The following is a 27825-nucleotide window of genomic DNA, read 5'->3' on the forward strand; positions in this document are numbered from 1 at the left end:
CTATTTTCTCAAATAGCTTTGTCAGGACACGCTCTCTCCTAACGCTTTTAAAAAAATGTTATAGCATGCATTTGCAATGCAATAGGTCTCGCATGTGCAAGATTTTAAGATGACAATGCCTTTTATTTATCGTTTTAAAAATAGCACAAATACAAGGCACTGTCTACGCCGGAACCACGGCCAAACTTCAAAAAAGACTCCAACGCATCCAGATCGTCTCCGCACGACTCATCCTGGACATCCCCCGACACAGCCACATCACCGGACACCTGAGAGACCTGCACTGGCTCCCCGTCAGCAAAAGAATCACGTTCAGACTCCTCACCCACGCACACAAGGCTCTCCATGACCTGGGCCCCAAGTACCTCAACGACCGCATGACCTTCTACACGCCCACCCGCCAGCTACGATCGACCAGCCACGCCCTCGCCACCGTACCACGCATCCGCAGAGCCACCGCCGGAGGGAGATCCTTCTCCTACCTGGCAGCCAAGACCTGGAACTCCCTCCCCACCCACCTTCGGCGAACCCAAGACCATCTCTCCTTCAGAAAGCAGCTCAAGACCTGGCTGTTCGAGCAGTAACATACCCCTTTCCCCCAGCGCCTTGAGACCCTCCCGGGTGAGTAGCGCGCTTTACAAATGCCGTGATTGATTGATTGACAATGCCACTTGCACAAAATCTCTTAAATGCGAGACCTATTGCATTGCAAATGGTTGTTTACTGTGATGCTGGCCTAGTCGGTCACACACTGCATGCTGTATTGGATTGAAAACCTGAAGTTCATGTCTGAGCGACTCATCTTCAAGTTAGACAGCAATACACTTCAACTCAAAGGGTGACCAACATCCCTGCACTGAGAAAAGACACCACTATCAGTTTGTCAATTAAGGAAAAATACACGAGCCCCTGCCACCTAGAAATCCACTGCCCTAAACGTAAGCTCATTTATGAGTGGTGCATGAAAATCTACTATTTGAAAAGACACCAAACAATCTAAATGCCACTACCCCGAGTATTGAGCTTGTCCAGCATATTGAGACAGCATTGCAGATAGGAAAGATGCAAGAAGACATCAATGTCAACACAGTATTAAAGTTTCCTACTGCAAACCAGACCGGAGGATAAAAAACAGAATGAGTCACTTTAGTATGAAATCGAGTATCTGTCTTCTGATGGGATTCTAACACTCCAGGGTTTGAAGCCTTTTATTGGACTAACTGAAAAATGAAGCAATAATACATTATTTTTCTGAGTCCTACAGAATCCTTCAGCAATCGGTCAAAGGTTCAGAACACCAAGCTGCCGTGAGCATTATTTTCTTATACGGGTTTGTAAATTTGGGTTTGCAGATGAAAGTCAGACCGGCTAAACCCAACCATGAAAGGCATCCAGCCTGGGGGCGAAGGTTTTATTTCACCGTCATAAATTTAAAAGCATAACATTCCTGGCCCTATGGCGGACAAGAAAGAAAATAAACTAACCGAAGAAATGCATTATTTAAAAATATAGACACTTTCTCCAAAAGCACAGTGATAAAAGGGGTCTGATCACACAACCCTAATCAGATTTATGTTAGCGACTAGATATTGTTCTCATAAAAGAGAGGTCTCTCATGAATCTTTGAAGTGCAGTCTATAAACACACCGGAATGCGCACAATGCATAAATAGAAACGCAGTGATGGCTTTATGGGGCTTTTCTTATCTGTGTAAACTCTTTAAAAAAAGATGTTAAGCTGCTATTGCTGAATAGATATTCTCAACAATAGACCCGAAATCACTCATAGAAACTATTCTTTGTGTATACATTTCTGGATCTTAAATTAACTTAATCTACGAAGTTGTTTGCTACATTGTATATACATTGTTTACTGTGCTTGCTCCATTTCGCGTTATATGTGTTAACATGTTTGTTATTTGTACATTTGCGGTCTATACCTATATTTGTTTATTGATTGTTTTTAACTTGTTTCCGCTATTTGTACAGTGCTCTGATACCCAGACGGGTCATGTTAGTACTATATAAAACTCCTAAAATAAATAAACTAAATAGTCGTGAAGACACAAGTCAATTTAACACTAACAAGAATGTATCTCTCTTTGACAAAGGAATACCGTATACAAACTGCTGACAACAATCTATAGGTTCTATATGGATCACATACAACATGAAATGGTGGATTTCAATGCACAGTAAAGTTAAACGCTGCACTTTACCATCCAATGTACACTATACATGCCTCTCCGATGTTGCTACTGGAGTAGTAAATTCTCCCTAATTCCAGTAGTTAAATGTAGTCAAACTTTTCTGCACTCCCCTTTGAAGCTCACATATTGAAAAAGGGCATTACAAAGGTGCGCAATACTGGTGGCCAAAGCGTAAAAGATCCATGGGAAAATCAAATTCCTCAAACATTGCTTTCTTTCCATAAATTGAGAAATCCTAGAGTGTGCATGTGCATTACTTTTATGCAATGATTAGTGTTTATGGTATTGATTTGGTTCTGGATCAGACTCCAATTACTTGAGTATCCAAATAAGGATCCATATGTAAATCTCCACTGTAAAGAAGGGCTGCAAAGGCCAGACAACTGATTAAAATCCAAACTGACATTTGGTAGAATTAGGAAGAGTGAACCTAGCTTTGCTCCAATGAGAACTGAGAATCCAATGTTACTCCTTCACATGATCTTGTGGGAATAGGCATGGTAAAGATATTCTGTACACATGTTTTTTGGAAGGGTGGGGCAGCATCTAGAAAGTTTCAAATGTGAAAAACCTTTTAAGGGCTTTTGGCTAAGAGATTCAGTGTAGAATCAAATCCTTGCTTCAAATGAGCCATAAGATGGGCCCTTGGAATTTCAACGATGTTGGAACTTGCTGTAGGTCACCCTGCTGTAGAAGTCGGCACGAGAAGCTGATGAATTTTATTATTGCAGAATGTAAGTCTTCCATGATAAAATGGATGCCTTCACAACTCAAAGTTATGAAAAAGTCCATCACACATTTGCCTGACGATGAAACGTTTTTTCCCGCCAAGAGGAATAATGTCCACTCTGTTCCTCAGCAAAGAATGTTAAATAAAAGTATGGACAGCATAAACAATCTTGAGGAGCTCATTGCTTATATGGACCTTCTGCACTTCCTTAATCGCTACATCACAAGTTTGAACTCCTATCTTCCACTACTGTTCCCTGGTTATCTATTGATACTATTTCAGTTTAAATTAAAAACAGAGAGCCCATCCTTGTCTTAGCTGGTGGTTTTGATAGCACTTTCTTAGTTGCAGAGTTCCATAGTTTTGTAAGTGTCCATTACAGCCAATATATTTTTGTATATTTAAATCAAGTCTTTCTTACTGGGACACTGTCCTTGCTAGGTCTCCAAATGCAGGAGTGGCTGCTACAGGACAGGGAGTAGCGCGGCAGGGGTGAAGAAAGAAAAAACAAGCATTTACAATGCAATGGTCTCGGCATTATTAAAGGTAGAGCTATTGGCATTGCTCATGACATTTTTTAATTAAAAAAAAAAAAAAGGTATTGTCATTTACAATGGCAATAGGTGAGCATTAGAGAGTAGTAGAGAGTATTTGCGGACACAGAGCAACCACACACACACACACAGAGCCGCGCACACAGACAGAGCCACGCACACACACACACACACACACACACACACACACACAGAGGACAAAAGGACTGGCTAAGAAAATAATGTTTAGTGCCTCTTTTCGCTCCTGATCTTGCACAGGTAGGACAAGCCGAACGCGACTTGTATTAATGACCACACAGGATGTTTGCAGCAGGGATAAAGGCTATACTGGTACCCAGCATGTAGCAGCTACTGGCTGATCATTGTCTGCGGGGTTATGGTTTCAGATGCTAATACCTGCACTGGAACAATAATCACAGCAATCAATTAAAGAGAGCCTTTCAAGCAAGCAAAGGGACATTACAGAAACTCGAATGAGACGGAGAGAAATTCGAATGTTTGCTTGCAGGCAGCTGCAAAGGACATGGCCTGGGCCTCTGCACCGTGAAGCTATGTCACCAGGAACGCTTCAAAAGAAATGAAAAGAGATTAGGGGGGTGGCAGCGGCTGATAGCAGGGGCACGCAGAGCGAGCACTACAATCAAATCTGGGGACAGTAGCCCTGATCAAGAAGGGCCCATGGGAGGCCAACGTGCATATTCTGGGGCCCGAGGGCTATTTCATTACTGAAAATGAATGATTAAAAAAGTGCCAGGACAGTGTCTTGGAATTCAGAAATGCATTCAAAAGAGTATATGCAGGAAAAATAAAATCAAAATTATATAGTGCATTATATAGTGCTTCCTCCTCTGACAAGGCGCTGAAACTGCACCAAAAACACTATTCAATTGTACGGTCGGCTTGCTAGAGCCAAGTTCAAAGCACCTGCCTTGGAACGTTAAATAAATCCTCCGCCACGCTGAGTATGTTGAAGTAAAAAACAAGGGAGGGGCTGTGCCAGAGGCACGAGGAGTTGTGCCAGGGAGGAGGAGGGATGAGCTTGCCAGGGCAGAATTGTCTGTGCCGGGGGCATGGGGTGAGTGTGCCAGTGTAAGTGTGCTGAAACGAGGTCTGTGGACCGTGGCTGGGTTATGCTAATCATATGAGGGTTATGTCAGGGTCAGGAGGGGTCATGCCAGCACAGGGGGAGCCGTGGGGGGGTGTTCTCTGAGCCAGTGGCACAAGGGGCATGCCCTTTAGAGATAGTCTGCCCTAGCGCGGGGTCGGGGGGCATTGCCACAGCGCAGGCTACGGCAGGTGCAGAAGGGGTCATACATGCCAAGCTTTTATTTCTAAGGCCGAGGTTATGCCAGGTCTGTGAAGGTCGGTGGGCTATACCAGCTCTGGGGGCAGCGCTAGGGCCAGGGCGTGCCAGGGGCACAGAGGGCAGAGCCCCCTCGCTACACCACACAGGGCTGAGCCCGTGCAGGACCCGTCCCACTCTGGGACTGGGGCCGTGCAGGGCACCTGGGGGCGTAGCTGCGGTGGGGGCATGGCTCTGGGTGAGGGGCATGCAATCCTTAAAATGAATTGATAAACGCGTACCCCAAGACATATATACATGCATGACCCCTAATATTATCTAACAATTAGCCGATACTCGAATACGAGGTATTGATACACACGTACACAATTATAACATAATTACTAAATGCACCATAAGGTCTTCTTTCCCACCATCTCCGTGTCTCCAAAGAGGTACAAAAGGGGGTGGTGAAGGACGGAGCATCTGAATCAAACACTCACACCCGAGTGGGATGGGTATGCTCAGACGTGAGTCCCATGCACTCCACACCACTGGATTCAAGCAAGCCGGGCTGAAGACGGCTGGAATGCCAGACACCGGTCCTCGGAAGCTTGTTTCCGGTCCAGGGAAGGCATGGCTTGGCAGTTCGGACTGGACTGTTCCCATGAGGCACAGGGTCAGACTGATTTGCATATGGCCATGTCTGAACTCGGGTGGTGTGGAGTGCAAAAAAACTATGGGTTTAGGCCCAGATCTCTGTACTGGGGTGAATGTATGACATTGTTTTGCATTCTGTCTATCACCTGTGGTTTTTGCATCCAAAGAGGAGGGCGGCACACAAAACAGCGCCTTGATGTCTTGAAAACTCTTAATTTTTACTTTAAAATGACATTTTTTAAAAACATTCTATATGTATGTATTTCAATATTCTTTAAGGAAAGGTATTCATCTGCGGCCCTACGACTGATATCTGAAATGTGCAAACGCTAAATCTATTTTATGTATGTATCTCCCTCTTTCTTTTCATAATATATGCACACACCCAATATTGGTATGTGTTATATGCTCATATCCGATAAAGGATCTATTGATTTTCGGTCATTTAATATTGTTTTATAAAGGTGACCGGAATACTATTAATTAGTCTGTTCACACTCGGCCATTATCTATGCATACACCTTAGTATCAGTAATTGACAGATGCGGCCTGAAGTCTTAGTTAATGAAAGTAAACGCCCTCATATCATCTATCTACACAACCGTCGGTCGTGCGTGGGTCTCCGCTACCCTCCTGCCTGTCGGCAGCCCGGAGATGAATGGACAAAACGTTGTTGTCTATGGTGATAAATGTATACGGGGTGCCCCTCCCCCTCCATCATCGGGGAGGGGAGGCGATATATGTGACAGATGTGCAGAGTCCTTTACATCCACGAGTGATGACAGTACACATACACACCGGAAGGCCCTGGTGCGGGTGTGCAGCGCGCTAGGAAATGCCTGCACGTGTGTCCAAACTGAATGGCCAGAGGTGTCCCTTTCATGAAGGGGCACGTGCCCACCCGGGTATTGTGTGCAGGGTCGGCTGGGGACAAACGTGGCTCTGCCCAGGACGGTGCACAGACCACGTGTCATGTGACGTGGTTCTGTATATCTTGGAGCCACAGACTTGTGGGCAAATTGAACCTGAAATAATGTGACCCCCCCTGCGACTATTGTACGCACCCCCATACACCCGCGTGAGATATACACACACTCTGCCCCGGCCATGAGTGCACTCCCACAGTATTACATGGTGCATACTGCTCACCGCCCCTTCTCCACGCAGGGGGGCCAGTAATTACACTTTTCACAATAGGTGTATTTCAGTGACGCATGCATGCATACCGCCCCTGGTTCTGAATAGGTCTACACCGAACAGTGGGCACACGCATAGTGAATGTGTGCAAAGCCACGCATAGCGTTTGTATTATTAATGTCCGCACACACACTTCTCCTGGTCAATGCAGTGACAGGCAGGCTTTCAATTACAGGTGCATATTTAAATGATTAAAGAATGCGCACGTATAGCTACTAATAGTACAAATACCTGCACCCCAATGGGCGAGGCACGCATACTCCCCGTAATAATGCGCGCACCTCTGTGCATGTCAATATCAAAAACCCACGCACACCCTTCCCAGTGCAATGGCAGGGTCTATCTTTTTTCACAGATGCATGTCTAAGTAACTAATACATAGGCATATACATTGTACCCCAGCGGCGGATGCATGCAAACCAGTGCGGACTAACATGTGCAGATTATGGCATATCATTACTATAGACGCACTCAGGCACGCCCCTCTATGTGTCCGTGCAGCAAACAGTTACTCTGTTATTGCCAGATGCCTTCAAGTGATTAATGCACTAGATAATAGGCATAGATATAGTACCTACTAGCATATATACGTTATGTTATGTTATGTTATGTTATGCTGTTTTGTAACGTGCTCAATTACTGCCGGAGTATCCTGCCGCGAAGGACCTCATCCGTGGGTGCATGCATTATAAATAAGTACACAGATGCGTATTGTTATTGGTGAATGCACGCCGGCTTCCTATTACCGGTTCGGGTCTCTGTACAGGTGCATTATTAATTACCGATGCAGATTTCCCAAATCAGTGCGCATATGCACTAACTTTGACTGCGCGCATGCCCGCAGCCGGAACCACCCTAAGTAATTATGCAGATCTGTGCAAGGTGTCAGTGCGCTCGCGCCGCGCCCGGATCAGTGTACTGAAGAGATGCCTTATTAATTACTGATGCAGATTTCAGTAACCAGTGCACACGTGCGCCAGGCGCGGAAGGGCACACCTGCTCGCACGCACAGTCTGCCTAACTAATGCATGCATATGTGCGAATACGCGGTGATTAATGTACATGGCGCCTGCCCTTCCTCTGTAATATATGTATACATACACCTTTACAATAGCTCGGCAGCTCATTGTGCATGTCTGCTGCGCCGGGCTCCCAGCCTGCAGCCCTCTGTGCCTGGCTCCTGCCTCCCTGGCTGCTGCTGTCCGTGCTGGGAGCCCCCTCTCTCGTGCCCGGGCTGCGAGGGTGTGCGGATCCGAGCCTCGCGCTGGCCCGGGGCACCCTGCAGCCCCCGTGCGCTCATCCCGGTCCCTGCTCCGCCTCTCCAGGTTGTGCATCTCTGGGGCTGGGGTTTGTCTTCGCCGTTGGCAATGACCTCTGAGCCCCTGGCGCGGCCGGCTGCCCCCGCTCTGTCCGGAGGGGCGGACAGACCTAGAAGCTGTGCCCGGTGCAAGCCGAGCCTCCCCCACCCTGCCCTGCGGAGAGGGCTGCCTCTGAACAGCTGACTCCGGCTCTTGGAAAGCGTTCAAGGACTTCGGGGCTCCCGGATCCAGGCTCCTGGACAGGCTTCACGGGGAGACATCAAAGAACGCATCCTTGTATACGTCACCACAGTGAGTGCTTTTACACTTGGTTCTCTGCTCTATGTGTAGGTTTGTATTTCTGTAGGGGGTCAGGGGGAGGGGGGGCGGGAACGGAGACTCGGGCAGCGGGAGGGAGGACGGACGGACAGCGGGAGGGAGGACGGACAGCAGGAGAGGGGCAGAATACAGCAACACGGGACAAGGACGAGGTTAGCAATGACGAAAAACATCCATCTAAAAATTTTTTTTTTTAAAGTAAACGCCCACAATCGCCCACGAAACAAAGGGGGCAGGGCTTAAAAAAAAAAGACAGAAACACCCACGAATCTGCTCCCACAAAGATTGAAGTATGTTTGGCCTGGTTGAGAACCAGGACACCAGCACGCACTACTAAATTTGCAATTTGATCGTTAATGCATTTATTTCAAATTTTATCAATGAATTAACTTAAATCAGCATAACATTTATATCCATGTTACGTTTGTTTGAAGTGCATATAGATAGGTCAACATATACATAACTATCATTTACTATGCATTAATGTATCACAGTGACAGTACATTTAATTCCACCCAATGCATTTCGGGGCGCGAGCCCCTTCGTCAGGGGTCTGTGAAAGTAAAAGAGAAGAGGAAAGAAAAGTAAAGGAATCGTATTACTGATGATGCACTATTATCAATAAGGATAGGTAATCAAGTTGTTGATGTTTCTTACCACAAACTCAATGAAGAAGTATACCAGTTACATTTCTAGATGAAGATCGAGAAGATCTATAAATGGAGGAAACTGCGTGTAAATATAGTCTTATATTATAAACAATGGGGTGTATTTATGAATACCGAATTGAAGGTAGAAATTACCTGTGTACTTGGGTAGAAAGGGTCTCTGAAAATAACAGAGTAGTGAGAGGCGGAGTTAGGGGTGAGGAACATGGATTGTTTAAATATCCACAGCGTGTAAATATAGTCTTTTATTATAAACAATGGGGTGTATATACGAATACTGAATAGAAGGTAAAAATTACCTGTATACTTGGGTAGAAAGAGTCTCTGAAAGTAACAGAATAGTACGAGGCGGGGTTAGGGGTGAGAAACATGGATTGTATAGATATCCACAACATGGAGTGAAGTTCATCATAAAATAAATATCTGAGCGACCTCACCTTATGAATGTTGACTTTAACGTGTGGAGCCTATGCGAAAATAAAAAGGAATAATAAAAGGTCGGCGTTTATAAAATAGTGGCTGAAAACGAGAACTCCAAAAAATATCAGGGTTTACCTGTGAGTCCTAAGAGCGGCGCTTCGGACTCAGCGGGTGCTCGACAAAGTGAAGAGACCTGCCAAGAAAGATATGCAAAGTATAGCTTAAGAATTAGCTCAGCGTGCGATTCTAATGAGATCGCTTTGTGATTTACGAGCTAAACGCGAAGTTTAAGAACGAGTCTTACCGGAGTAGGGTGTTGAAGAATCCCGTCTCGGCGTCTTAGCTGGCGTGGCGACTAGCGTATATATGACAACAATAAGTCCTTCTTTTAATGGGAAGTGGAACTATTGGGAAAAATGAAAAGCGGACTATGTCGCGGAGCAGCGAACATTAGGGAATAGAATATGGTGTTGCCGTATATAGAATAAACGCGTGTCGGAAAACTAACGGCTGCGAGGTGAAAAACCGTGTAGCTACGAATTACATTAGATGTCGTATAGGACATTTATTTACTGATGAACTATCGCACTGGCGCTTGCATTGAGCGCCATCTTGGAGTGGTGTCTGCGAGGAAAAACATGATATGTTTTAATGAAAAGTACTTAGTGGGAAAAGATTTTATGGGGATAGGGGGGTGACAATGTCAGTATTGTGAATTTTATATAGCACTGAAATAGTAGAGGTAGGGGAAAAGAAAAATGGAAAGAAAATACAAATCATAAGGTGCAGTATGGTTGGAGTTCACTATATAGGCGTATCATTAACATTTAAATACTGGTTGACAATTACAGTTGTTGATTAAAGATAATATGCAATCAATGTCTCCTGCCTATTTCCATTCTGAGACCAGGAATTATACTTCATCTAGGTAGGTCATTTTCTTGAATTGAATGAAGAGGATAGTGTTGTGGGGACATGAAGGTAACCTTAGAAAGTAGTAACTAGTTGGTGATTTAGGGAAAGGGCTTTATTGAGAGTATATGCTACTGTATGTGATGGGTCTATAATCTAATGTATTGCTTGAGAGTGTGGAAGTTTGCAGTAGATCAAGTTGAGGTACCTATAAGAAACATAGTAGATCCAGTTTATCATTCAAACCCTTCGGGGTAAGGGTTTGAAGTCGTCGAATCCAGTAAGTCTCTCTTTGAAGTAGCATTTTGGCATTGTCTATGCCCAGTCTTTGAGGAACAGTCTCAATGATTTGGAATCTCAATTGGGCAATCGAATGCCCTGTTTCCATCCAATGTTTCGCAAGAGGGGAAGTCAAATTTTTATTGCGGATGCGACTTTTGTGTTCTGTCAGCCTAAGTTTCAATTTGCGGTCAGTTTTGCCGACATATAATAATCCGCAAGGGCATTTTATGGAGTAGACCACGTGCTCCGAGTTGCAATTTGTTGTGTGCCTTAACTGTATTTTTTCACCCGTATGTGGGTGTAATAGAGTGTCTCCTAGGATGACGTTGTTACAGTTTTTACAGTTAAAACACTTTTGGGTTCCTTTGTGAGTCTTTTTTGATGTAGTTTCGTCGATGTTGGGTTTATTTAAGAGTTCTTTAAGGTTTTGTGACCTTTTATATGCGAACAATGGTTTATCTTGGAAAAGTGTTTCAAAGTCTTTTTCAGCTGTTATGATTTCCCATCTTTTGCAGATTATCCTTTGTATGTCTTTTGAGGCGGATGAGTACTTTGACACGAATACCATTCTTTTATTATTGATTTTCATCTTCTTTTGTAGCAAATTTTGCCTAGGTGTGCTTTTCACTTTTTCAAGATGAGTCTCAAGCAATTTCTCAGGGTAACCCCTTTCGAGATATCTTTGTCTTTGTTGTTCCAAACTTCTCATGCAATCAGTCTCGTTGGATGATATTCTTTTAATTCTCATAAATTGAGAGATTGGAAGGTTGTTTATGAGATGGGTGGGGTGAAAACTCTCATAGAGTAGTGCTGTGTTTCTGTCTGTTTCTTTTTTGAATAATTTCGTTTGAATTGACCCATTGTGAAGTTCCACAAGAACGTCCAGGAATGGAAGTGCTGTGTCGCTGATATTGTGAGTGAATTGTATGCGTGGGTTGGCTAGGTTCAGACTCGCGATGTTCTGTAGTAGTTCTGCGACCGAGCGTTTCCATATGATGAATATGTCATCAATATATCGCTTATAGTAGACTGTCCCAGCTTGCCATGTAGGGTCTTCCAATATATAGTCTAGCTCGAATTTCGCCATGAAAATATTGGCATAAACGCAGGCTCCTGGAAATCCCATGGCCGTTCCCGTTTGCTGAATGTAAAAATTTTCTTTCCAAACAAAGTAGTTGTTCAGAAGGCAGAATTCAAGTAATTGCAGTATGAGGTATTTTAGTTCTTCAGAAATTTCTGATCTCAATAATGCCCATTCCATCGCTTCTATCCCTTGTTTGTGGGGAATGGATGTGTACAGTGAGGTAACATCAATGGAACACAGTGTCCAGTCTTCGTTGTCAACCTTTTGTATGTTTGTTAAACTCCTCAAGAAGTCTGATGTGTCTTCTATGTAGGTAATCCATTTTTGCATAAATGGTTGCATGTGAGCGTCTATGTAGATTCCTGGATTTTCAAAAATCGAAGAGCAGCCTGACACAATTGGTCTGAAGGGAGGGTTTTCTAGATTTTTGTGAACTTTCGGGAGAAAGTATATTTTGGGTCTTCGTGGATGAGGTTGTTGAAGGTAGCGTTTAGTCGAGTTATCAATCCAGTTGAGTTCTTCTGCTTTATCCAGAATATTGTCAAGACTTTTGGACATGTTCATGGTTGGGTCTTGTTCTAAATTGATGTACGTTTTGGTGTCATGTACGTGTTCGTCACCTTTTTGTGTGTAGAAGGTGGAATCCATAAGGACTAGAGCACCCCCTTTATCAGCTCTTTGAAATGTCAAATCTTTGTTGTTGGCTAGTCTTTGAAGAGCACTATATTCCGCTCTAGTGAGGTTTCTGTTTTTCCTTTTGAATTGGATGTTGTTTATATCCGCCTTTACTAGATTTTCGAATGTATCGAGAGTTTTGTGAGACATAGGTGGCATGAAATTGCTCTTAGGTTTGAATCGTCTGTCCGTTTCTGGGCTGTCTGTTGTTGGGTTTAGGACTGTAAAGAAGTATTGTAACCTTAGAATTCTCATAAATTTGAAGAGTGATACCTCCGTTTCAAGGGTATTCGTGTGGTACGTGGTTACAAATGATGTGCCTTTGTTCAGTATCTTTTTTTCAAAGTCAGATAGAGTATAGTGTGAAATATTTATTATGAGATTTTGGTCTGGCTTCTCAACCCTGTTTTTTTCAGTGACTCTCTGTCCTTCTCCCGTTGTTTTTCTCTTTCCTTTTCCTCTTCTCGATTTTTTTCGGTTGTTGTAGAGGAAGTTTCTGGGGGTTTGCTTGGTGGTGGGTCCGTTGCTAAAAAAGGAGTCGGTGGTTGTTCAGTAACGGTACTACTGGAATCAGAGGGTTGCACTGCAGGTTTTTGTGCTTGTGTGGTTCCTATTGGTTGTCTCCTTGTACTAACTTCGCTATCTGAAACTACGCTCTCATCCGAGGAGGTTGGTTGTTGTCTTATGTTGCTATTGAATCGTCGTTTAGCATACACTTCTGCCCATGTGTAGGCCTCATTTAATTTATAGTCAATGGTGTCGCGTTTGAATTTACGTAGCTTGACTTCTTCTAATTCTTTACCATACTTATCCAGTCGTGTGTTGATGTCTTCTAGTGTTCTACCCCATACATCATCTTCAATTCTTTCGGATAAATCGCGTTTGAGGTTATGTATTTCCTCTTCTAAGTCTGCTATCGTCTTTGCCAATTCTTCAACTAGTAGAAGTATCAGATCGAGGGAACATTTATTGAGAATTTCGAACCATTTCTCCATGAACTTGGGGTTGTTGTTCAATCTGTATAGCATAGGTCTTATAGCTAGTCTAAGTCCTCTGGGTATACGCTTGACTCGATGGTACTGGATAAGAGTTGTTGCGTGTAGACGTTGGTTTAGTTCTCGCCTGGTTAGATATTCCAATTGCTTGAGTTGTTGTGTTATTGTACCTCCTTGTGCATCAAAAGTTTTGGATTCCTTTATAAGTTTGTAAATTTGGTTGGCATCTTCAACAGTGTAGACCTTGGTGTTGGCCCTGTTGTCTGTGATGGCCGCAATTGATTCGAACGACATTTTAATATTGTTTGGTGCTAGTACCCTATGGTTGCAGTGAAGTACATAAATGAATTTCGTAGGGCAACTGCACTCTGTAAACTCGGTTTCAAAGCGTTAGTTCGGTATGTGTGCTGTGTTGGTATGTAGCCTGCAAACTATAATGTATGAAGTATGTTTGGCCTGGTTGAGAACCAGGACACCAGCACGCACTACTAAATTTGCAATTTGATCGTTAATGCATTTATTTCAAATTTTATCAATGAATTAACTTAAATCAGCATAACATTTATATCCATGTTACGTTTGTTTGAAGTGCATATAGATAGGTCAACATATACATAACTATCATTTACTATGCATTAATGTATCACAGTGACAGTACATTTAATTCCACCCAATGCATTTCGGGGCGCGAGCCCCTTCGTCAGGGGTCTGTGAAAGTAAAAGAGAAGAGGAAAGAAAAGTAAAGGAATCGTATTACTGATGATGCACTATTATCAGTAAGGATAGGTAATCAAGTTGTTGATGTTTCTTACCACAAACTCAATGAAGAAGTATACCAGTTACATTTCTAGATGAAGATCGAGAAGATCTATAAATGGAGGAAACTGCGTGTAAATATAGTCTTATATTATAAACAATGGGGTGTATTTATGAATACCGAATTGAAGGTAGAAATTACCTGTGTACTTGGGTAGAAAGGGTCTCTGAAAATAACAGAGTAGTGAGAGGCGGAGTTAGGGGTGAGGAACATGGATTGTTTAAATATCCACAGCGTGTAAATATAGTCTTTTATTATAAACAATGGGGTGTATATACGAATACTGAATAGAAGGTAAAAATTACCTGTATACTTGGGTAGAAAGAGTCTCTGAAAGTAACAGAATAGTACGAGGCGGGGTTAGGGGTGAGAAACATGGATTGTATAGATATCCACAACATGGAGTGAAGTTCATCATAAAATAAATATCTGAGCGACCTCACCTTATGAATGTTGACTTTAACGTGTGGAGCCTATGCGAAAATAAAAAGGAATAATAAAAGGTCGGCGTTTATAAAATAGTGGCTGAAAACGAGAACTCCAAAAAATATCAGGGTTTACCTGTGAGTCCTAAGAGCGGCGCTTCGGACTCAGCGGGTGCTCGACAAAGTGAAGAGACCTGCCAAGAAAGATATGCAAAGTATAGCTTAAGAATTAGCTCAGCGTGCGATTCTAATGAGATCGCTTTGTGATTTACGAGCTAAACGCGAAGTTTAAGAACGAGTCTTACCGGAGTAGGGTGTTGAAGAATCCCGTCTCGGCGTCTTAGCTGGCGTGGCGACTAGCGTATATATGACAACAATAAGTCCTTCTTTTAATGGGAAGTGGAACTATTGGGAAAAATGAAAAGCGGACTATGTCGCGGAGCAGCGAACATTAGGGAATAGAATATGGTGTTGCCGTATATAGAATAAACGCGTGTCGGAAAACTAACGGCTGCGAGGTGAAAAACCGTGTAGCTACGAATTACATTAGATGTCGTATAGGACATTTATTTACTGATGAACTATCGCACTGGCGCTTGCATTGAGCGCCATCTTGGAGTGGTGTCTGCGAGGAAAAACATGATATGTTTTAATGAAAAGTACTTAGTGGGAAAAGATTTTATGGGGATAGGGGGGTGACAATGTCAGTATTGTGAATTTTATATAGCACTGAAATAGTAGAGGTAGGGGAAAAGAAAAATGGAAAGAAAATACAAATCATAAGGTGCAGTATGGTTGGAGTTCACTATATAGGCGTATCATTAACATTTAAATACTGGTTGACAATTACAGTTGTTGATTAAAGATAATATGTAATCAATGTCTCCTGCCTATTTCCATTCTGAGACCAGGAATTATACTTCATCTAGGTAGGTCATTTTCTTGAATTGAATGAAGAGGATAGTGTTGTGGGGACATGAAGGTAACCTTAGAAAGTAGTAACTAGTTGGTGATTTAGGGAAAGGGCTTTATTGAGAGTATATGCTACTGTATGTGATGGGTCTATAATCTGAAGTATTGCTTGAGAGTGTGGAAGTTTGCAGTAGATCAAGTTGAGGTACCTATAAGAAACATAGTAGATCCAGTTTATCATTCAAACCCTTCGGGGTAAGGGTTTGAAGTCGTCGAATCCAGTAAGTCTCTCTTTGAAGTAGCATTTTGGCATTGTCTATGCCCAGTCTTTGAGGAACAGTCTCAATGATTTGGAATCTCAATTGGGCAATCGAATGCCCTGTTTCCATCCAATGTTTGGATGGAAACAGGGCATTCGATTGCCCAATTGAGATTCCAAATCATTGAGACTGTTCCTTAAAGACTGGGCATAGACAATGCCAAAATGCTACTTCAAAGAGAGACTTACTGGATTCGACGACTTCAAACCCTTACCCCGAAGGGTTTGAATGATAAACTGGATCTACTATGTTTCTTATAGGTACCTCAACTTGATCTACTGCAAACTTCCACACTCTCAAGCAATACTTCAGATTATAGACCCATCACATACAGTAGCATATACTCTCAATAAAGCCCTTTCCCTAAATCACCAACTAGTTACTACTTTCTAAGGTTACCTTCATGTCCCCACAACACTATCCTCTTCATTCAATTCAAGAAAATGACCTACCTAGATGAAGTATAATTCCTGGTCTCAGAATGGAAATAGGCAGGAGACATTGATTGCATATTATCTTTAATCAACAACTGTAATTGTCAACCAGTATTTAAATGTTAATGATACGCCTATATAGTGAACTCCAACCATACTGCACCTTATGATTTGTATTTTCTTTCCATTTTTCTTTTCCCCTACCTCTACTATTTCAGTGCTATATAAAATTCACAATACTGACATTGTCACCCCCCTATCCCCATAAAATCTTTTCCCACTAAGTACTTTTCATTAAAACATATCATGTTTTTCCTCGCAGACACCACTCCAAGATGGCGCTCAATGCAAGCGCCAGTGCGATAGTTCATCAGTAAATAAATGTCCTATACGACATCTAATGTAATTCGTAGCTACACGGTTTTTCACCTCGCAGCCGTTAGTTTTCCGACACGCGTTTATTCTATATACGGCAACACCATATTCTATTCCCTAATGTTCGCTGCTCCGCGACATAGTCCGCTTTTCATTTTTCCCAATAGTTCCACTTCCCATTAAAAGAAGGACTTATTGTTGTCATATATACGCTAGTCGCCACGCCAGCTAAGACGCCGAGACGGGATTCTTCAACACCCTACTCCGGTAAGACTCGTTCTTAAACTTCGCGTTTAGCTCGTAAATCACAAAGCGATCTCATTAGAATCGCACGCTGAGCTAATTCTTAAGCTATACTTTGCATATCTTTCTTGGCAGGTCTCTTCACTTTGTCGAGCACCCGCTGAGTCCGAAGCGCCGCTCTTAGGACTCACAGGTAAACCCTGATATTTTTTGGAGTTCTCGTTTTCAGCCACTATTTTATAAACGCCGACCTTTTATTATTCCTTTTTATTTTCGCATAGGCTCCACACGTTAAAGTCAACATTCATAAGGTGAGGTCGCTCAGATATTTATTTTATGATGAACTTCACTCCATGTTGTGGATATCTATACAATCCATGTTTCTCACCCCTAACCCCGCCTCGTACTATTCTGTTACTTTCAGAGACTCTTTCTACCCAAGTATACAGGTAATTTTTACCTTCTATTCAGTATTCGTATATACACCCCATTGTTTATAATAAAAGACTATATTTACACGCTGTGGATATTTAAACAATCCATGTTCCTCACCCCTAACTCCGCCTCTCACTACTCTGTTATTTTCAGAGACCCTTTCTACCCAAGTACACAGGTAATTTCTACCTTCAATTCGGTATTCATAAATACACCCCATTGTTTATAATATAAGACTATATTTACACGCAGTTTCCTCCATTTATAGATCTTCTCGATCTTCATCTAGAAATGTAACTGGTATACTTCTTCATTGAGTTTGTGGTAAGAAACATCAACAACTTGATTACCTATCCTTATTGATAATAGTGCATCATCAGTAATACGATTCCTTTACTTTTCTTTCCTCTTCTCTTTTACTTTCACAGACCCCTGACGAAGGGGCTCGCGCCCCGAAATGCATTGGGTGGAATTAAATGTACTGTCACTGTGATACATTAATGCATAGTAAATGATAGTTATGTATATGTTGACCTATCTATATGCACTTCAAACAAACGTAACATGGATATAAATGTTATGCTGATTTAAGTTAATTCATTGATAAAATTTGAAATAAATGCATTAACGATCAAATTGCAAATTTAGTAGTGCGTGCTGGTGTCCTGGTTCTCAACCAGGCCAAACATACTTCATACATTATAGTTTGCAGGCTACATACCAACACAGCACACATACCGAACTAACGCTTTGAAACCGAGTTTACAGAGTGCAGTTGCCCTACGAAATTCATTTATGTACTTCACTGCAACCATAGGGTACTAGCACCAAACAATATTAAAATGTCGTTCGAATCAATTGCGGCCATCACAGACAACAGGGCCAACACCAAGGTCTACACTGTTGAAGATGCCAACCAAATTTACAAACTTATAAAGGAATCCAAAACTTTTGATGCACAAGGAGGTACAATAACACAACAACTCAAGCAATTGGAATATCTAACCAGGCGAGAACTAAACCAACGTCTACACGCAACAACTCTTATCCAGTACCATCGAGTCAAGCGTATACCCAGAGGACTTAGACTAGCTATAAGACCTATGCTATACAAATTGAACAACAACCCCAAGTTCATGGAGAAATGGTTCGAAATTCTCAATAAATGTTCCCTCGATCTGATACTTCTACTAGTTGAAGAATTGGCAAAGACGATAGCAGACTTAGAAGAGGAAATACATAACCTCAAACGTGATTTATCCGAAAGAATTGAAGATGATGTATGGGGTAGAACACTAGAAGACATCAACACACGACTGGATAAGTATGGTAAAGAATTAGAAGAAGTCAAGCTACGTAAATTCAAACGCGACACCATTGACTATAAATTAAATGAGGCCTACACATGGGCAGAAGTGTATGCTAAACGACGATTCAATAGCAACATAAGACAACAACCAACCTCCTCGGATGAGAGCGTAGTTTCAGATAGCGAAGTTAGTACAAGGAGACAACCAATAGGAACCACACAAGCACAAAAACCTGCAGTGCAACCCTCTGATTCCAGTAGTACCGTTACTGAACAACCACCGACTCCTTTTTTAGCAACGGACCCACCACCAAGCAAACCCCCAGAAACTTCCTCTACAACAACCGAAAAAAATCGAGAAGAGGAAAAGGAAAGAGAAAAACAACGGGAGAAGGACAGAGAGTCACTGAAAAAAACAGGGTTGAGAAGCCAGACCAAAATCTCATAATAAATATTTCACACTATACTCTATCTGACTTTGAAAAAAAGATACTGAACAAAGGCACATCATTTGTAACCACGTACCACACGAATACCCTTGAAACGGAGGTATCACTCTTCAAATTTATGAGAATTCTAAGGTTACAATACTTCTTTACAGTCCTAAACCCAACAACAGACAGCCCAGAAACGGACAGACGATTCAAACCTAAGAGCAATTTCATGCCACCTATGTCTCACAAAACTCTCGATACATTCGAAAATCTAGTAAAGGCGGATATAAACAACATCCAATTCAAAAGGAAAAACAGAAACCTCACTAGAGCGGAATATAGTGCTCTTCAAAGACTAGCCAACAACAAAGATTTGACATTTCAAAGAGCTGATAAAGGGGGTGCTCTAGTCCTTATGGATTCCACCTTCTACACACAAAAAGGTGACGAACACGTACATGACACCAAAACGTACATCAATTTAGAACAAGACCCAACCATGAACATGTCCAAAAGTCTTGACAATATTCTGGATAAAGCAGAAGAACTCAACTGGATTGATAACTCGACTAAACGCTACCTTCAACAACCTCATCCACGAAGACCCAAAATATACTTTCTCCCGAAAGTTCACAAAAATCTAGAAAACCCTCCCTTCAGACCAATTGTGTCAGGCTGCTCTTCGATTTTTGAAAATCCAGGAATCTACATAGACGCTCACATGCAACCATTTATGCAAAAATGGATTACCTACATAGAAGACACATCAGACTTCTTGAGGAGTTTAACAAACATACAAAAGGTTGACAACGAAGACTGGACACTGTGTTCCATTGATGTTACCTCACTGTACACATCCATTCCCCACAAACAAGGGATAGAAGCGATGGAATGGGCATTATTGAGATCAGAAATTTCTGAAGAACTAAAATACCTCATACTGCAATTACTTGAATTCTGCCTTCTGAACAACTACTTTGTTTGGAAAGAAAATTTTTACATTCAGCAAACGGGAACGGCCATGGGATTTCCAGGAGCCTGCGTTTATGCCAATATTTTCATGGCGAAATTCGAGCTAGACTATATATTGGAAGACCCTACATGGCAAGCTGGGACAGTCTACTATAAGCGATATATTGATGACATATTCATCATATGGAAACGCTCGGTCGCAGAACTACTACAGAACATCGCGAGTCTGAACCTAGCCAACCCACGCATACAATTCACTCACAATATCAGCGACACAGCACTTCCATTCCTGGACGTTCTTGTGGAACTTCACAATGGGTCAATTCAAACGAAATTATTCAAAAAAGAAACAGACAGAAACACAGCACTACTCTATGAGAGTTTTCACCCCACCCATCTCATAAACAACCTTCCAATCTCTCAATTTATGAGAATTAAAAGAATATCATCCAACGAGACTGATTGCATGAGAAGTTTGGAACAACAAAGACAAAGATATCTCGAAAGGGGTTACCCTGAGAAATTGCTTGAGACTCATCTTGAAAAAGTGAAAAGCACACCTAGGCAAAATTTGCTACAAAAGAAGATGAAAATCAATAATAAAAGAATGGTATTCGTGTCAAAGTACTCATCCGCCTCAAAAGACATACAAAGGATAATCTGCAAAAGATGGGAAATCATAACAGCTGAAAAAGACTTTGAAACACTTTTCCAAGATAAACCATTGTTCGCATATAAAAGGTCACAAAACCTTAAAGAACTCTTAAATAAACCCAACATCGACGAAACTACATCAAAAAAGACTCACAAAGGAACCCAAAAGTGTTTTAACTGTAAAAACTGTAACAACGTCATCCTAGGAGACACTCTATTACACCCACATACGGGTGAAAAAATACAGTTAAGGCACACAACAAATTGCAACTCGGAGCACGTGGTCTACTCCATAAAATGCCCTTGCGGATTATTATATGTCGGCAAAACTGACCGCAAATTGAAACTTAGGCTGACAGAACACAAAAGTCGCATCCACAATAAAAATTTGACTTCCCCTCTTGCGAAACATTGGATGGAAACAGGGCATTCGATTGCCCAATTGAGATTCCAAATCATTGAGACTGTTCCTCAAAGACTGGGCATAGACAATGCCAAAATGCTACTTCAAAGAGAGACTTACTGGATTCGACGACTTCAAACCCTTACCCCGAAGGGTTTGAATGATAAACTGGATCTACTATGTTTCTTATAGGTACCTCAACTTGATCTACTGCAAACTTCCACACTCTCAAGCAATACTTCAGATTATAGACCCATCACATACAGTAGCATATACTCTCAATAAAGCCCTTTCCCTAAATCACCAACTAGTTACTACTTTCTAAGGTTACCTTCATGTCCCCACAACACTATCCTCTTCATTCAATTCAAGAAAATGACCTACCTAGATGAAGTATAATTCCTGGTCTCAGAATGGAAATAGGCAGGAGACATTGATTGCATATTATCTTTAATCAACAACTGTAATTGTCAACCAGTATTTAAATGTTAATGATACGCCTATATAGTGAACTCCAACCATACTGCACCTTATGATTTGTATTTTCTTTCCATTTTTCTTTTCCCCTACCTCTACTATTTCAGTGCTATATAAAATTCACAATACTGACATTGTCACCCCCCTATCCCCATAAAATCTTTTCCCACTAAGTACTTTTCATTAAAACATATCATGTTTTTCCTCGCAGACACCACTCCAAGATGGCGCTCAATGCAAGCGCCAGTGCGATAGTTCATCAGTAAATAAATGTCCTATACGACATCTAATGTAATTCGTAGCTACACGGTTTTTCACCTCGCAGCCGTTAGTTTTCCGACACGCGTTTATTCTATATACGGCAACACCATATTCTATTCCCTAATGTTCGCTGCTCCGCGACATAGTCCGCTTTTCATTTTTCCCAATAGTTCCACTTCCCATTAAAAGAAGGACTTATTGTTGTCATATATACGCTAGTCGCCACGCCAGCTAAGACGCCGAGACGGGATTCTTCAACACCCTACTCCGGTAAGACTCGTTCTTAAACTTCGCGTTTAGCTCGTAAATCACAAAGCGATCTCATTAGAATCGCACGCTGAGCTAATTCTTAAGCTATACTTTGCATATCTTTCTTGGCAGGTCTCTTCACTTTGTCGAGCACCCGCTGAGTCCGAAGCGCCGCTCTTAGGACTCACAGGTAAACCCTGATATTTTTTGGAGTTCTCGTTTTCAGCCACTATTTTATAAACGCCGACCTTTTATTATTCCTTTTTATTTTCGCATAGGCTCCACACGTTAAAGTCAACATTCATAAGGTGAGGTCGCTCAGATATTTATTTTATGATGAACTTCACTCCATGTTGTGGATATCTATACAATCCATGTTTCTCACCCCTAACCCCGCCTCGTACTATTCTGTTACTTTCAGAGACTCTTTCTACCCAAGTATACAGGTAATTTTTACCTTCTATTCAGTATTCGTATATACACCCCATTGTTTATAATAAAAGACTATATTTACACGCTGTGGATATTTAAACAATCCATGTTCCTCACCCCTAACTCCGCCTCTCACTACTCTGTTATTTTCAGAGACCCTTTCTACCCAAGTACACAGGTAATTTCTACCTTCAATTCGGTATTCATAAATACACCCCATTGTTTATAATATAAGACTATATTTACACGCAGTTTCCTCCATTTATAGATCTTCTCGATCTTCATCTAGAAATGTAACTGGTATACTTCTTCATTGAGTTTGTGGTAAGAAACATCAACAACTTGATTACCTATCCTTATTGATAATAGTGCATCATCAGTAATACGATTCCTTTACTTTTCTTTCCTCTTCTCTTTTACTTTCACAGACCCCTGACGAAGGGGCTCGCGCCCCGAAATGCATTGGGTGGAATTAAATGTACTGTCACTGTGATACATTAATGCATAGTAAATGATAGTTATGTATATGTTGACCTATCTATATGCACTTCAAACAAACGTAACATGGATATAAATGTTATGCTGATTTAAGTTAATTCATTGATAAAATTTGAAATAAATGCATTAACGATCAAATTGCAAATTTAGTAGTGCGTGCTGGTGTCCTGGTTCTCAACCAGGCCAAACATACTTCATACATTATAGTTTGCAGGCTACATACCAACACAGCACACATACCGAACTAACGCTTTGAAACCGAGTTTACAGAGTGCAGTTGCCCTACGAAATTCATTTATGTACCCCACAAAGATTGACACATCTCTCTTCCAATGGTTATGCTCCATTTATGGAGCTAGCCAATGGAAGAGAGAGGCGGGTTAAAGCCCAGTACTGAAGATCAAAATTTCTCGGCTGCGCGACACTGCTGCGCAGTGTACGCAAGGCCGAGACCTAAAAAAGACTTACCTGGAGCGGCCGGCAGCAGGAAGCACCCGGGCACACAGGCTCCCTCATAGCTAATCAAAACTCTGCGCTGTGATTGGTCTGAGCATCGTGGTTCTGCGCTCAGATGGGGACAGGAGCTTGTGCTTTGTACTGCAACCTGGTGGGGAACATGCACAGTGCGCATGGCTGTTTGGCCAAACAGTCACAAGCACTTGGTTAGTGCAAACCACTCCTCCCCCTGCTCTGGCCAGCCCTGCCACTGACTGCAAGTTTTGGAAGCACGTCTGGGTGGACAATAGCCATGCAATGGATCTTTTATTATCCCCTTTATCGGAATCACAAAAGGTTTCAGTTTAGTTGAGTTCATCTCTTACAAATGCTCAACGCCTATCACATCCCACTGAAATACATGAGGAACTAAGTGTTTAAACTGAATAAACTGCCAAGAAATGGGTCCGCGTCAAGTGGCCTTCATTGCTGAAGGAGACAATAAACTATTTGGTGCCAAGAAGTCACCCTGTGGTAAAAGTATGCTTTACAACGGAATTCATATCAAACATTCACCTGCAAAATCAAAACAAGTATAGCCTGGAGTTTTTTCTGGAAATGTTTTAAGAGCAAAGTATGAGCAGCCGTGCCTCACTTGACTGGCATCACCAAGGAACTTATAGTCTTTTGGCTGATGCAAGGACTAGTCTTCTCCCAAAACTGAGACACTTTGGAAAGGAGCCCCGCAACCTCTTGCCAAAAACATCCCCGTGAAGTTAAATGGCAAAGATTTTCTGCATGTTTTTGCAGGATTACCTTGCTAAGAAGCTAGGTTTGTGAAAGAGTGGAAAAATACAAAACGTGCACTGGGAAAGAGGATAGGTATAGAGGGGCCCACCTAAGCGTCTAATTCTTCGCCTGATGAAAGTACTGGAAATATGGACCTCAGTCATCAGTAAGCCATGACAGTGAAAGTGTCATCAGGCACGCGTTGACCCAGTGAAGAGATCATAGGGTCGTCCTCTTGTTTCATTCTTAACTTCTGAAAGGCTTAATGCTTGCTGCCGAGGGGCTAGACAAGTGGTAACAAGTGGAAAGTAAACATGATGTGGTAAATAAACTATGCACTCCAGATCCCATGAAAGGTTAATATTTATTCTCCCTTCACTGAGGCTCCTCACCTGCTTCGTCTTTTAACTGCATTAAGCATCAATCGTCGCTCGGCTCACATCGAATGCACAGCCCGTACATTCCATGCGTGTCACGCGACGTCAATGCCTCGAGCTGACCACGATAAGCAGCGTGGCAAACTATGTTATACATAAGTCACAACACAGGTCTCTTAAAATTCAGTGGTATTGTGTTCTTACCACTCCCTTCCTGATCCCCAAAATTAGGAAAACGAATGGTAGTGCCAGAGGTACAAAAGGGTCTTCCACTAACTGACCTTGATTGACTTTCTTAAATACAAAGCCGTGTCACTCAAGGCCCACCAGTCTCAGATAAGATGCTTTTTTTCCAGCTAGATATTTGTCATCCCTTTCTCTAAGGGATTTCGTTTTGGAATCTACCCACAAAAAAAAAAACACACACACACTTGCAGGTCTCACTATAAGACACCAAGCAGCATATCTAGTCACCAAGCATATCTATAAGACTCTCTCCATAAGCATGTACACCAGAATATTAAAGGCGTTGGAACTGTGATTTAATTAAACAACAGTTGAGAGCACCATGTGAAAATAATTAAACCAAAACTGAAAGAAATTCCTGTTTGCAGTAAAGCAGCACAACAACTCACTTGCAGCAGAAAGGAAATATAGGCTACTAGAGGCCTAGAAAAAAAAAAGATGTATAAAAGTGTGTACCGATGCTGAAAACGCACCAATTCTAAAGAAAACACATCTTATTATTATTTGTTTTATTATTTATTAATATATTTTATTGTTATTAATGAGTCCTCGTCTACAAAGCGTCATTTATGATGGTAGGGAAAAAGGCATCCGAAAACAACAGCAGCGGAGATATAAATATTTACACATCTTCCTCACTGTACCTCACCACCAACTAATATGTCAGTTCTTATGCCAGCAGAACATATGAACTTTGTGATAGAATGGCACCCACCTTTTCCTGCTTGGCAGTGGGATCCAGCAGAATGTTGCCATCTGGATCCATGGCACAGGTGATCCCACAGAACAGAGACGTCATGGGCAGGCCAGCATCCATCAAGCCCATGCAGGAAGCGTTCAGGCAGCATGAGAGCAGCTGGGATGTTGACGCTTAGGAAAAACAATTAAACGGGCAGGTAGTTCTACACATTGGCCATACTATCTCAGGAAAAAACGATCTACCCTTCATGCCTATGCCCCTGCTACCTGGTGTTGGGTTTTCAGTGTTTCATTCAGACAGAACCACTGTCTTAAACGACTGCTATAGAAAGCCTTGAAAATAAACAGCAGTAACAGGGACCCTGAAGTAAAAATTAAATTATGGTACACTGTTATTCTGAGTGAAAAAACAGTACTGTGTAGTTCTAACAAGAAACTTGAGTGAACATTCAAAATAACAAAACCAACTGTAAAACCATCTGTATTGTGACTCGGCTGAAGCTGTAAAAATAAAAAAATAAAAAACTGTCAAATGAGCACAGAACTTACAAATCCAAAAATAATCGAAATTTTAAATGTATGCCAAAAATTGAAAAGAGCAAAATGGAAAAGAAGGCAGAGAAACTAGAGCAGCAGTTGTCTGTTTAAATTTTGAGCGCAACCCTAAACAGAAAGTAGGCATGGTAGGGAGTGCATGCTGAGGAGAAACAAATAGAAAATAAATATTTTTAAACAGGTGCACCATGGTGGTAAAGAAAGCGTGGTGTAGTTTCCACCCTACAGTAGGAATTGCGCGTTTGTGAACGACATAACCGTTGGGATGGTGCCATACTGGTTCTATGCACCCCCCCAGGATACGTTGTCCTATAGGCCAGCTATCTCACAGTGCCAACATTAGTATTCCTGAACCTAGGTGGGTAGCAGATGGTTCTGGCAACTACTGAACATGACAACCCTGACCCCCCAGGAATCCTGGTAACAGATCAAGAACCCTTTTGCTCAGTCACTTGTGCTCTCTTCTTCTTTGAGAAATATATAAGGAATACAGTGGGACTTTTCAATGTTTATTGAACCAAAGTAATTCTTGTATAAAATATATTTGTTGCAATGATCAATAAACAGATAAAAGTTATAAGAAGTACTAAGACAATGAACAGAATACAAAGTACCACCATCGTGCTAAGGCAGTTAATAGACATATAAAACAATATGACATTCCAGAGTACTCCTACTATGCAGTCCCTAACCTAAGTGACTAGGGTGTGAGTAAGTTCTGCCAAGAATCCCCAAACTGGATTATCCAACCCTGGTTACCTGAAGGGAAAAACTAAGTTCCCGTCTTGGTCACAGACCTCGCAATAACAGCAAAGCGCTCCTCTACCTAAACCCGGAAAAGCATCCATGTGAGTCCCCAGGCAGGCTAGCATTGTTATTATGGTCTATGGATAGCCATGTAGCCCGATGAATGAAAAATTGAATGACATTTGCACAATATGTGTCTAAGCCTTGTACCTGAAGTTCAAGGATTCGTGATAATGGTCTCACATCGAAATCTATAACTGAAGCAGCTTCAGAGAAACAAATCCAGTATTGTCACTCACGCAAATGTATGTAAAAAGTTACTACGAGAAAAGGAAGGCAATGTAGAAATGTGCACATGGTGGAAGAAGGCAGCATTTCTTCATGCACCTAACTAAAACACATGACAAAAGAAAAGGAGAAAGAATGAGCTAAAGGCGTACAAAGTAGGGTTCAGACAAAAAAACAGAAGGGACTAAGAGGAGGAGGGGAAAAAGATCAGGAATGCAGTAAGTGTCAGGAGAGAAAAGGTTGATTGCAGAGAGAGCGGTTGAGAGAAGAGAAGATGTTAATAAAATTCAAGGAAACAGGTTTGATATAATCGGTCCGTGATTATTTTTTTCTCAACTACTGCAAAACACTACAACAGACATATTGTAAAGATATTCTAATGCTGCCTTTTAAACAAAATGGACAATTGAGGGTTAAAATGTTAAAGGCCAGTGTTGTATGAAACCTCAGAGCTCCCTTCCAAGTGAGGGATTTAGTTTTCACCAAAATCCGCATATGGAGCGTCAAACAATCCTTCACTAGCACCACGCTACAAATCATAGTACAGTACGAATCGCAATGCTCTCTGGATCACGGGCTCCGCTTCAGAGATAGTTACTGGAATTTTGGAACTCTGAAACCTCCAGATCCAAATGCTATCATTCACCTAGCCCTACTAAACAGCAGGAAGAGTAGATCTTTAGAGTGTGTCAAAAAGAGCTTTTGTGGTTGATATAATGAGCTTTGAGACTTAC

At 41.8% G+C, this 27825-nt stretch overlaps 1 protein-coding gene across 1 annotated transcript in view; it reads right to left on the minus strand.

Annotated features, from left to right (window-relative positions):
• The window catches only part of EXOSC5 (exosome component 5), a 235397-nt gene that overhangs the window by 103632 nt on the left and 103940 nt on the right, over nt 1–27825 (minus strand). Inside the window, exon 4 of the mRNA XM_086938631.1 lies at nt 25518–25658. Coding sequence (XP_086794757.1) covers nt 25518–25658 — 141 coding nt within the window. The remainder of the gene's footprint in view (nt 1–25517; nt 25659–27825) is intronic.

The sequence above is a fragment of the Lissotriton vulgaris genome, chromosome 9, assembly GCF_964263255.1.
Source record: "Lissotriton vulgaris chromosome 9, aLisVul1.2, whole genome shotgun sequence".
NCBI lineage: Eukaryota > Metazoa > Chordata > Amphibia > Caudata > Salamandridae > Lissotriton > Lissotriton vulgaris.